Source organism: Crassostrea angulata, chromosome 2 (assembly GCF_025612915.1).
Source record: "Crassostrea angulata isolate pt1a10 chromosome 2, ASM2561291v2, whole genome shotgun sequence".
NCBI classification, from domain to species: domain Eukaryota; kingdom Metazoa; phylum Mollusca; class Bivalvia; order Ostreida; family Ostreidae; genus Magallana; species Magallana angulata.
This window is the reverse complement of record NC_069112.1, coordinates 77,585,341-77,598,569: the sequence shown is the minus strand read 5'-3', so window position 1 is coordinate 77,598,569 and position 13,229 is coordinate 77,585,341. Positions and strand designations below refer to the sequence as shown.

The window sequence follows — 13,229 nt, the reverse complement described above, 5'->3', positions numbered from 1 at the left end:
GAAAGACAAATAATTCAGTGACCTGGACTGGACCCCTACAGAAATCGATAAAGAATTAATTATAGACTTGCCGTGTCTGGTAGACTATACATGGATCTTTGACATATGTACGTCACGGATGTGATGCATCTTATTTACATAAAATCGTTTTTGTTATGAATATTGTATAAATCCCCAACCTTCCCTCGTAAAAAAAATCCAACCGAAAAATGACCTGTCGTGCAGACAACACACGCGGCGATTGACCCAGCCATTGAAACTGAAAAAAAAAGTGAGTCGGCATAGTCATCCTTTGGTAGGTTAGTGCGACTCTTTTTCAAGCCTTTGTGAAACCGGAAGAAAACCCATAAGAAAGATATTATTTTTGACAGTATTGGACCACATTTTTCCAAGCAGCCATATTGGAAGAAAAAGTGCACGTGGCGCAAACGACAAGGAGGTAGGTAGCCCTTACGAGGCCATTTATGTAAAATTGCACACACTCTAGCACGCACGGCCATCAGATAGAGACTTACACCTAATTGTCCTAAATCACATTAACGCTCTAGATAGGGGTTCGCTGTTGACACTCTCATTAACAGAACGTGGCCAAGACAGTTCGGGTTCTCGTTTCTTAAAAGTGACCCCGATGGCCCACTGTTTTAACTTAGAGCGCGCTGTTTGGGAGTAATTTAACTGATTTATTTCGTTTTGTTTCAGTTGTTCCAATCTTTACGATGGATTTATTCCGAATTATTGTGATCTGCTTCTGGGCTACAGTATTATATGTTGAGGCCAACCATAGGCACGGACAGGTAAAAAATAATAGCACCTTAATCTGAAATAATTATGGTGGTATGGGATATCTGTCCATATTGATGTGGATAAAAACACACTATAGTCAAAACACTTTTACCGGCTTAGAAATTTGAAATTTAATGTTTTATTTAAAAATACCTTTTTCAAATATTGAAAAAAAATAAATATTCTATTAAAATCCCAAGCGGGATTCGAACTCATTACTGACAGATTCGTAGTGTTCGCTCTACCTACTGTACTACGTTATAAGGTGACAACTATGGAAAAGAAAATATTTACAAAATTGCACGTTAATTAATTGTTTATCTCAATCAAATGTACGTCACAATATGGCAGTATCCAATACCAGCTTAAATTATATTAAATGTTTACTTGTCTAACTTTGTTTGTGTTTATGCACAAGTATTACTGCTCATGGTATTCATTTAAATATACCTAAGGGAGGCGTGATGGTCCACACATTAACTATATGATCTAGATTAAACTTTTTAATAAAATTATCTTAGCTTTAAATTGCTGATAGCTACTTCTGATTTTAGATCGTAAACTTCTACATGACATTGTATAAAATATTTGGCACACACATAATGCTTTTGACGTATTTTTATTTTAAATTAAATTTCGTTTATTGATTTTTTATCAAATAAATACAAAAGCAGTCTAAAATATACTGATAATGTAAAAGTCAACATTATTCGTTACAAGTAGAAAAAACAAAGAGAAAGTTGTGGAACACAATTATATACAATTATCTGCAACTATAAAAGGTTTAGTTCTAAATTAAAATCATCTTTGTTAAATACTGGAATAGTTCACAAGGTTGCCTGCAAAATCACTATTTCGAACAAATGTAAATACCGGTGTATCATTCATGAACAACAATACCTCTGCCTATATTATTTCTAAGTAGATGATATATTTCATGCAAAAGGATGTGGTTGATGTGTAATGATTAGAATCAATAAACTCATATCTTCGCGGGCTAAAGACGACTCGTTGTGCTGTCCAAAACCAGGAAAGAATATCCAAATATTTGTCATGTTTTTGTCATTAAGTCGTCAAAGAGCAATTAAGGTCGTGTGGGATCCTTTGCGCTGTGTAGTCGTACCAACTTGCTGAGGTTCACGGCTCAATCTTGTTCCCACTGTTGTCCCAAAAGTGTCGCAGTAATCATGATTTTGAATTTTACGACCAAATCCTTTATTTTACAATCGCCCATTTTGCGTGTATGTTGGTTTGAGTCCACTTTAAGGCGATGAAAAAGAAGCTAATCCCCTTTACCGTGAATAATTGTAAACCGCCAGCATCTGAAGCAACTAAATAATAGTCCCTATTCATTATAGATTTATTATAAAAGACAGGTACCGTTTTTTTGTACCGATAAATTCCTAGATGGATTCAATTGATGAATCATAAAGTCTTGTAAATGACTCATAAACAATATATACTTAAAACTAATATGCAGCTGTACAATATACACATATTTAAACTTATTTCTTTAAGAAAACTTATCAGTGGAGTGATTGACTTACAGAATACTTACTAAAGTCGCTGATTGAGATGAGCTAAACTGGACCTCACCCTTGTACACATGTTTAAAAATGAAGTTACCTGAGCTATCACTGAAACGTTTCCTTTTCTTCTGTCATTTCTCTTAAAGCATTATGAGCTGTATTTTTTTAGGTTTTTTTTTTCTGCAAAAATGCTAGCATGATTAGTCTGCATGTAACTTAAACTCTTATGATAAATAAAATTTGAAAGAATCACTAATTTGGTTAGAAAAAAAATTTCTCTATTAAGGAATATACAGCGGATCAATTTTTGTACAGGACGACAATAATTCAATTTTGCTTTAATTGAGGTTTCTTTACGGCTTTTCCAATAAAGATATGTCTAACAGAAATTTAAAAACCATGATATTTTTGTCAATTTAGTAGAAAATAACATTTTCGTAAAAAAATATTTCAGCATGAAAAGTGCAACTGATATTGCTTCCTTCTGTACGCTAAACGAATGTGTAGCCTACACAGGGTTGGAAGGTCTTTATCTCCACAAACACTCTTTTCATATAATTTAAAAAACGAAACGTTTCGATATAGCGCTGGATATTATATCCTTTTTTAATCGTCTTTAGTCAAGTTGAAAACAATTTTTTGTTCAAAGGTTAAATATTGTTTTAAGTCTTTGAATCCCGTTCTTAAAACATTGATAGACAGTAAAATCATTTGTAAACCTTGTTCACTTCTTCAAAGCCCTAAAATTTAGACGACGTTTAATTTTTTTTTGAATCAGTAACTAAGGTGTCGGCAAGTTTAAATAAACTATGATATAAATTATTGATTGCGTTGACCTAGTTGCATATAATTGACACTAAAAATACTGTGGAATCGTCATTGTTCGTTGGGGGAACAAATGTTCATGGCATTAGTGGATAACCCTTGCTTACGAATTTACAGCCCCACGAACGTATTTATATAAAGGTATTTACTTAATACTTATTAAAAGTATTTTGAACCTGCTACCAACAAAATTATGTACCCGTGATCCACGAAAAGTTTGGCTGCCCGCGATCATTGATCCCCACGAATTAAAACGATATAACAGTAAAAAACATAGATTTGAAAGAGAAAAAATAAAAGTAAGGTACATTGTAAATATCGAACAACTTCTCTACCAATTCAGCGGAAAGTTAGTTCCAAAAAGAGTCAATTTCTTCTAAACGGTATCAAAGATTTTCATATTTTAAGTTTTGAATTTTTTTCTAAACAGATTTCCTATTAGGATTTAAAATCAAATGTTTTAAATTTATTTTCTAAAGTAGATTACAACGAAACTCTTTTGGAAAGTTATACTTGCTAATAAAATAATGACAAACGTTTTCTTTTTTTTTTTTTTTAAATAAAATTGAAATTTTTTTTTTCTAATCTCTACTCATCTCAAATATTTCAGTGGAACTTAATCACTACCAGAACTAATTTAAACAATTATTTTTCAAGATCAAAAATGATTTTCATTCAAAAAAATTTTTTTTTTTTTAGCTATGCAATTTTTATTTAACGAGTTTATGTTCAATGTATCGTTTTATCCTTAAAGCAGAAGTTATTTTGGCAGTTTAATTAAAAGGGACTCTTGAATGCAATGGTGAATAACACCAATTTAAATATTCCTTCAGTGTATTTACTCTGTAAAAACATGCATAATTTATGAAATGTTATATATTTAAAGAAAAAAAACCTTATGAAATAATTAAAATTGAATTACACTTGTATTACGTACATGTAACAAGTGGTTTAGGTTGCAGATTTCAATCATTTTACCATTTTATTTTATATTTAAGGATGTAAATTATTGATACGTATACAAATAAATTGGGATAAGATTGAACTTATTATTTCAATCAGGATTATATATCTATAAAAATTTGATTATTTCATGTTGTTTCTACGTATAATTTGAGTGTTTAGTGGGTCCTTGCATGATTCAACGATATATGTAGATTCTACGTATAATTAAAACCACTGTGAACGGTAGATCAACAACAAATTGTATAAACCCATAAACCATGAATGAAAGACTTTTACAATATCTGATAATGTGGATAATTAAGGTCTTCCGTTGGAAACGGAAGACCTTATTGTTTTTGCTTTGTTTCTTTTCCTCTATTATTATTATTCTTTTTTTTTTCTCCCACGTTTTCTCAAAAACGCTTCAGTCGATTTTGATTAAACTTTCAGATCTTGTTTATGACAACATTTGTAAGAAAAGTACGTGGGATTTTTTTGGTCGTCACTTCCGGTCCCGAGATATTAAAGATTTTATGTTTTTGCTTGTTCACAAGTTTTCTCCAAAAGTATTTAAGATAGAACTTTCAAATTTTCAGAGATCGTAAAGAGTGAACGGCCGCAGTGTACTACGCATATCCGAACGTCCGCCGTCACTTCCGGTCGTCAGTGGAAGGAAATGAAAAACCTTAATTTTTCAATTTTTTGAACCTGAATTTTTTTTATGTTACTATTCGATAGAGACACTCTAAAAACCTCTGAATATGAAATCTGTTTCAAAATCGATCCATGCATTCTCGAGATTTTGGGCTCCAAAGTTCTGAAGCGAGAGTCCGCGTAGCTCAGTCGTTAGAGTGGTGGACTTGTGTCCAGGCGACCCGGGTTCAGTCCCCGAGTGCCGATTATTTGTTCTTGCTTAACTGTGGTTTGTTTAACGATTTTATCTTTATAATGATGGATTTGAATGTTTTCCGTTTTCTTTTTGTCATAAATAAAAATAATAGCGGCTTTTTTTCAGTACAAATATAGAGCTCTTTTCTGTCAACTGCTCGCTAAATTCGGACGATTGTCGCATTGCCGGCATCAAAGACATGCCGCCGAAGCACCCCTGCAGTTCGACCGCATTAGAGTTCACTGGATCGCTTTGCCGGCATCAAAGAAATGCCGCCATTTCAATGATTGTATACACACAACATTTAGCAATGCACCAACGTTTTTAGTATTTCACATGGCTTAAAAAGAAAGGTTGTTTTGTATTTATTCAAACATTTAGATATGTACCTGTATGCATGTATACATGCGTTTATTGACAAATGTTGCGTTTATATTGAATTCCTGAACACTAAAATATCTCTCTCTCTCTCTCTCTCTCTCTCTCTCTCTCTCTCAAAGATCTACTACAGGTAACATGGAGTAATGAGGCTAGAGGCTAATGTACATTTGACGTCAAAAAAGTAAATACGTATTTTTTTCTAGTTACGGGATATTGTCTACGGATGTTATTTTTTGAAATTCACTGTTCAATGATTTAATAACAAATCTATTGACTGTCTGGGATTAAAAAAAACGATTTTTATTATCAACTGAATCCTTAACATTGGTCATTTAGACATAACACTTGGGTATCGTTTGGATTCGGGAAAATGGGGAATAAATAATCATACTATATTTCTAATGATGTAGGTTATTTTATTTGCTGACTTACCAGAATTTTTTATTATGCAGTTATTGCGGCAAAGAAAAACTTGAGACAAAAAGAAATATAATAGATATGAAAAAGCAGATAAAACAATTATAAATTTCTTTATCAAATCAGAGACGTAAATGTTATTTATGTCTCTGATCAAATCGATTTCTGATTAATCTCTCTCTCTCTCTCTCTCTCTCTCTCTCTCTCTCTCTCTCTCTCTCTCTCTCTCATCATACATATGTAGTGTTTAGCATGTAAATGTTATGGCATTTTATATATCTTATTTCTGAAAACTTTAAAAGTAAAAAGTAAATCCATAAATTGCGTTTGATGTAAGATTTTAAAAGATTATTGCAAATGTTTCTCGACTTGTTGCAATACTGCTGTTGTCATAGGCAAAATCCCATCGTGAGCTCTGGACCGGTAAATGTCCGAGTAAAAATAAACTGGCGACTTCGAGAGAATAATGCGTATATCTCCGCTATTGTAAGACCCATCAACTTAAAATTCGGCAGGAGTGTATCTCAAACATTACTTTTATGAAAAATACATGCACGTTGCGAGTGTTTTAAAGATTAATTGATTTTTTAGGATTTTGAAGCGAGCTGTAGTTTTCTATCTGGGTCAGAGTTCGACCTCTTTCTTTATTTATTGTTTCATTGAAATTAATGTTGAAGTGGGCTTGGCCCCTGTGCAGCCACGTAATATTTCTGTTGCATGTATATTTCTTTTTTCCGTTTAGTCTGAATATACGATAACGTGTGAACTACTTATGAATGTTAGAACTGTGGAAATTACTGCATCAAATTTTTACCGAATAAATTTACGTGTTACTGATTTCGTTATTTCTACATTTATAAAGATTCTATCAATCCTGCTGAAATAAAACAGTCAAACATAATAGTAAACGACACGAACAAAAATTCTCAACACTGAAATACATGGGTAAACTGCATCAGTCATTGTTTTAGGACTTCCCCTAATAGTTGTTACACGAATCCGAGATCCACACCTCAAAATTGTATTTTCGATTTATTTACGACGAAAATCAAGCTTGGGTCTTTTCACCCCCCTCCAGACAAAAACACGCGTCAATATTTCAAATGACATCGCACTGTTACCAAACCTAAATAGTCAGACATCTTACACTTTGTTTTTCATCTCATACTAAAACTCAGCTCTTCTCCCGGGCGGAAACGCCCCAAATTCAAACACAAATTCGGGAATTATTTCGCGTCAGCCATGTTTTGAGACACCTGCAAAGGCTGTGTGTTCTAATCTCGCCGGAGCCAAGATTTGTTCTTTCTCTGTATTTCTTTCTCTGCTTTTTATTTAATTTTCTAACTAAAATAATCAACATAAAAGGGTTGTTGGACTGTAGTACAAGTTGAAAAACACTCTTCAATTAAGATTTAGACAAAAACAGTCTTTTATTATTAGGGTCTTCCGTCTTCAGCGGAAGACCCTCTATTCTTATTGTTATTAGGGTCTTCCGTTTACAAAGGCAAACCCTCTTTTTTTCTTCGGTTTCTTTTTATTACAGGTTATTACACCTGTTATAAGGTCAAAAGACCTCTTATTTAATATGAAATAAAATGGGGCTGGTCCTTAAAACTAGGGATCCAACGGGTTGTATAATCCTTCATCAATCGGTCTTTTAGATCACATGTGCATTTCCTGATAAGTTTTGTTGATGAAGATAAAAGACAAAGTCATTTCCTCTTCTAAAAATTGGACGGAAGACCTCCTCGTTGCTCGCAACGAGATCATGTCTAGTTCAAAATATTATTTTTCTATCTTGGGAAAATATGAATAAGATAAAAACCAGTTTTGTTCATTATATTGGATGCAACTCCTGTGTCTTGAGTAAACATGTAATAGTTATTATTTTTTTTTTTGAATTCGCAATACTTTTTTCCGAACAAAATAGTTTATTCACCTTTAAATATCACTAAGATGTACATGTTACAGGGAGGCCATTATTCACAGAAAATCGGGTTAGTAAAACGACGTCCGCTGTCTAAATCTCAGTCACAGATAAAGTTGATAAAAACTGATCTGCAAGAGAAACAGGTTTATGATACCAAGAACTATAAAATTTCATATCTGGATGGCACCTTGAGGCCTGGCCTATGCCCTCAACCTATCAATTATCACTGGCACATTTGTTTCTCACTGTGCATTTCGTCAGGTGCTAAAAGGTAAAACTAGGTCAACGGGTCAGTGAAATAAATGATGAAATAAAGTGCAAGGTTTCGTGGCCGTTGTGGTATATTACATTTCTTATGAAAAATATCACAGTATTCAGACATTCTTATTAATACATTCTTTATTTGCGTGGCTATGAAGCGAAAAGAAAACTCAATATTTATGTGTTGGCCCAGCGAATTATTTCATAAATTTCCTTTTACCTGGATTTTGTTGTTGTTGAAATTTTGAATTGTCAAAATTAATGCTCATCTTATTTTTTGTCTCTTAAAATAAGTTAAAACCGTGTTAAAATCTAATTTTAGTATATCATCGGTTAAATCACCATTAGTCCTTAAAAATGTATTTATCTTGTTTAAGTTTCTACAGAAAGAGTTAATTCTTTTTAAGTTTTTAAGAATTTTAAACTAACAAAATTAAGAAAAAACCCCCAAGAAATTAAGACAATAACACTTTTAAAATACCTTTCTAAATATCACCGTAAAAATCCAACCAACATGCATATAGGTCGTACTTTGTAGAGCTCTAAAACTGTGTTTAGAACCTTACCCTTAAATTAACTATTTTTTTAAACAAATAAAAATCTTAATAACAATTAACATACAACTTAATTGTTTACATCGTTCAAACTGGTACTAGCATCAACTATGCTATCTCTGTTACCTTATCTTTTAAAATGATATTATCCATTTGATGAAACTTATATCCTGTTTAGTCCGGTATTGGACTCCAAATATGGAAGGATCCATTCATATCGTGATACAGCTTAATATTGTCTTGATGATAAATAAAATGAACCAACGTCTTATGTTTACTGCTTTTATTTATAAGTCTAAATATGACTGATCGTCCAGTGTAGGCTAAAAAACCTGATTTTTCATAGACATTTACTTGCCTTTTTATATTTAAAGGACAATTTTACTGAAAAATAAAAACAGGCAGTGCTAAAGCTGATATGCTGGAGAATACAACATGGTTTTTTTTTATTAAAAAAGGAATAAATCACATACATTATTTGCTGAAACATCGTAAAATTTGAAAATTTTATCATAGAAACAATGAATTTGAATATGATGAGAAGGCAATTAGTCGATTTAATGGCCACATTTGGCTGTATTCTTTAGATGAAAAGTTTTGTATAAAGTATAAACAATAGTTTAATTTTAAAGCTGATTATTTGGATGTTTTCTTTTCGAAATGATAGTTTATGGCCAAAAATGTTAAATTTAAAAGTTAAGGTATATCTGATGGTTAGTTTGTTGACCATCCAACCTCCTTGAAAAAAATCGATGGTACAAAGATGAAAAGAAAAACCCCACAACATATCGGTGTTACTAAGCTATATCGAAATATTGTTTTAAAAAAGTAAAGAGTAATTTTATTCATAAAATGTTTTTACAATTTCGTAATGTTTTCACCAATCAATGCTCTAGCTTACAAAATTGATGAAACAGAATATCATTCATGTTTGGAAAAGAATCTTTGTATTATTATTATTATTATGTTCTTTGGAACAGATTTTAACATTTTAACCTCAAATTATTTTTATGTTTCCATAAAATATCATAAAATATGCATTTTCGTGTTATTAGTCAAACATTTTATTGCCATGTCAATTTCATGGCACATATAGCGATGTCTATCAGACAAAGATAGTTCTGCTGATGACTAATTGGCGTAAAATGTCCCTTGATATATGTGACTTTTTGGTCACCAGTCATTATTGCTAGTTTTACTGTTCTTGTAATTGACATGGAATAATGAATAGGGAGATGGATTACACCAAGCAACTAATGTACTCCGTAGAGAAATATCGATATTATGTACTGTTTTAGCATCGTGGTCACTGTTTTATGTTGGTAATAAGGGGCGATGAGCAGAAGATAATAATCATGTACCGCTACTTAAAGCATAATGTGGTTAATATTGTTAAAAAAAAATAATAAAATTAAACTTTTCTAAGAAATGATAAGGATGAAATTACAGAAAAAAAATTCTCGACATTTCATTAAATCTTTAAAAAATATTGATTTAAAGATGACTTAAACATTGTTAAGTTGACAATTGTGTTTTTGTATCAATAGCACATTAATTGCAATTATGTATTGTTTTTCAGTCATTTTCCTTCAATCAGCGATCGATACGTAACATTGCACCATCCCGATCTGTAAACACGTTTTCTAGCAGACGACCACAAACAACTGCGACACGTCTGAGTACTCGAAATTTACCTCATAGCAGGGGGTCCAGCCAGTTTTTCCGCACACGTGATGGACACCTACGTCTGAGACCAACCTCTACATCGAGGACTTCCGGTGTGAGATTTGGGAGGCTAATAAATTCTGGCTTCAGTTCACGAGGAAGTGCATCTGCATCTCGAGCAATGAATTCTGGGATGCACCCACAACAAAGGCATTCTTCTTCCTCTCAATCCTCAGCCAGTAGAATGGTATCCATTCCCAAGGATTTACTGATAAATTTGTTACAAAATGCTAGAAGGTTGAACAGAAATTTCAACTCCAGAAGGGTGGAGCAGCACGTCACTCAACCAGTCACTCAGCCCTCTGTTATTTTGTCTGTTTCTGCGAACAATCTTGAAAATAGCATATCCAACAACATAGGAAGTCAGCTTCAGAATCTTCTTCGTTGGAACCAAGCACAGCACGTAATAGAAACGGCAACTCCACAAAGAATCCCTAGCATACCTTCAAGTATTGCGTTCCAGCCATTTGTTGAAGAGCCATTCGGAAACGATCCCCAGTACGTGTTAATGCCAAGTATGAGTCCCCCAGTGATCTTTTCTCCTCCCCACCCAGCTCCAACGTATCGACCCACCCAGTTTGACCTTGCCCTTCAAGCGCATATCCTAGATGAACTTGGTCTTGAACACCTTATAAAAGACATGCCGGACGCAAGTGAGGTACAGCAGCCAAAACCTGAAAAGAAACCACAGAAGAGCAAAAAGACCAAAATTGTCATCAACACCAAGAAAAACAAAAAAGTTCAAAACAACCCTCCAAATGTGCAAAAGAAACAACAGTCGAGTGGTATTAACCATCTTATAGCACCAGTGGCCGCAGCAAGTGATCTGGTGGCATCAACGATGAAGCCGATCCGTATTGTGTTAAATAATCACATTCAGAGTGTGCAGACCCAGGCGGTAACCACGCCTGCGCCAGGGCCGATAAGTGTCCACAAAAACCAAAAACTTATTATTACCCCTTCGGGGAATTATACCATCCAAAAGGTTCCTCTAGGCAATAGTGGATTTCAGATTGCATAAAGTATAACTTACTAGCGTCGAACAAAATACTTCTTCTTTGTTTGGCAAATATCTGGTGCTGGTGGCATACTCAAAGACAGTGTGCTGAGGCAGGGATATTGCATTAAATATTTTCTATGCCCATTACTGAAATAAAAAACCATCCGAGTAATCCGGTGTATCGCAAGAAAATGAAAGGACAGAGAACAATTTCCCCGTTATATTTTTGCGTTCTCTTAGAGCACCATTCACACACCATTTTGATTTCAATGTGTTGCTCTGTTCGTAGTGAATATTTTTTGTTGTTTTATCGTTGTATTCACGAGGAGAGATGAACCCGTAAAAGAAATGAACTTGTATACACTTGGTGACTAGATATATGGAAGTGTGTGTTTGTGTTCTATGTGTATTCGTGTGAGTGTGTGTTTGTGTGTATGTAATGAGGATGAAGAAAATTTGGACGGACACTTGCACTACAGTGACCTCGATGTGTGTACACCCGTCTGTGAGTGAACTAAGTCTTACATAGAAGTTACAATAGTGTATCTCTTAAGGCTGTTCTCATATTGAGAAGGAAAAGAAAAACAAGCGACGATTGACTATGTGGGTTGAATTTTGTTCATGTTGTGTCTTCCTTCATTTACCCTTTTTAGCATTATTTTTCAAATATATTTAAATGCACGAAAAGAGTATGACTTTGCGATCCATGTAAATCTATGCATATCAAGACCCACGATAACGATTTGTTGTAAGATAATCTTTCATATTTCTGTTTCGTCTGTTTTCTAAGAAATATGTTTGTTGATTGTTATGATGCGAGCCAAGTAACAATAAAACAGATTTAAATGCAAATAAAAAGTCTAACAATAACATTTGTTCCGGTTTTTATTTTTATTTTTACACCTTTCGTATATTAATCTTACGTGTATATTATTAGAAATTGGATTTAAATTTGTAATTAACTCATAATTCCGAGATCTTTTCTCGTAATTCCGAGATCTTTTATCGTAATAACGAGAATTTTTCTCGTAATAACGAGATCTTTACTCGTCATAACGAGATCTTTGATCGTAATAACGAGAATTTTTCTGGTAATAACGAGACGATTAACTCGTAATAACGAGATGATGAACTCGTAATAACGAGATCTTTTCTCGTAATTACGAGACAAAAATATATTTTTATGTGGACCTATTCGTCTTTCGTAGGTATCCCATTTCCGTTTATAATCTCGAATCTAGAAAACGGATGATATTTGTAAGCTTCGGGCATTTATTTTTCTTATCAAATCGTAACAACTTTATTAGAAAATAAATATTTCCCGACTGTGCCCTTCCCTATTTTTTGGACAAAGTAGTTACATGCTTTAATATAATAATATATTATTGATATATCATATCATAATATTTGAATTTAATAACTTATCAATTGTTAAAAAGTTTTGGCCAAAGCCGAGGACCAAACTTTTATACCCCCCCTCTCTCTCTGTCTGTCTCTCTCTCTGTCTGTCTCTCTCTATCTGTATGTCTGTCTCTGTCTGTCTGTCTGTCTGTCTGTCTGTCTGTCTGTCTGTCTGTCTGTCTCTCTCTCTCTCTCTCTCTCTCTCTCTCTCTCTCTCTCTCTCTCTCTCTCTCTCTCTCTCTCTCTCTCTCTCCTTTGTAACAAGGTTGAGACTACATGGCTGGTTTTTATCTATAATTAATATGAACTTTTACATACACTGAAAAATCACCCTCCCATTCTTGCTGATTATCTGCATAATTATGATGTGTTGCGTTTAATGCGCACTTTCTTTTTTATTTGTACATGGAGAATAAATGTGAAAGACTGCTACTGTCTAATATTAACGACATATATATAGATGATAACTTTATTATCATTCCGAGCATATAGTTTTAGAGTGTAACGGTGAAATGTTTCCGTTATGACGTCATAAACGAATGTGCCATTACGGCCATACAAGTTGTCTAAATTGAGTTCGGAATTTGAT

The 13,229-nt window shown here is 33.5% G+C and overlaps 1 protein-coding gene across 1 annotated transcript; it reads left to right on the top strand.

Annotated features, from left to right (window-relative positions):
• The first annotated feature begins 249 nt into the window (after positions 1–249).
• LOC128170936 (uncharacterized) lies at positions 250–12,109 on the top strand. The gene is made up of 3 exons (XM_052836716.1): positions 250–439; positions 700–794; positions 10,094–12,109. The coding sequence occupies exons 2-3, from the start codon at positions 717–719 to the stop codon at positions 11,258–11,260; spliced, it is 1,245 nt and encodes a 414-aa protein (XP_052692676.1). The 5' UTR covers positions 250–439; positions 700–716; the 3' UTR covers positions 11,261–12,109.
• The last annotated feature ends 1,120 nt before the right edge of the window (positions 12,110–13,229 follow it).

Bases quoted from the DNA above. Each gene is read 5' to 3' on its own strand.
- LOC128170936 (XM_052836716.1), top strand. From the start codon at position 717: ATGGATTTATTCCGAATTATTGTGATCTGCTTCTGGGCTACAGTATTA. The intron at 795-10,093 runs GTAAAAAATAAT...ATTGTTTTTCAG, and splicing joins CCAACCATAGGCACGGACAG to TCATTTTCCTTCAATCAGCG.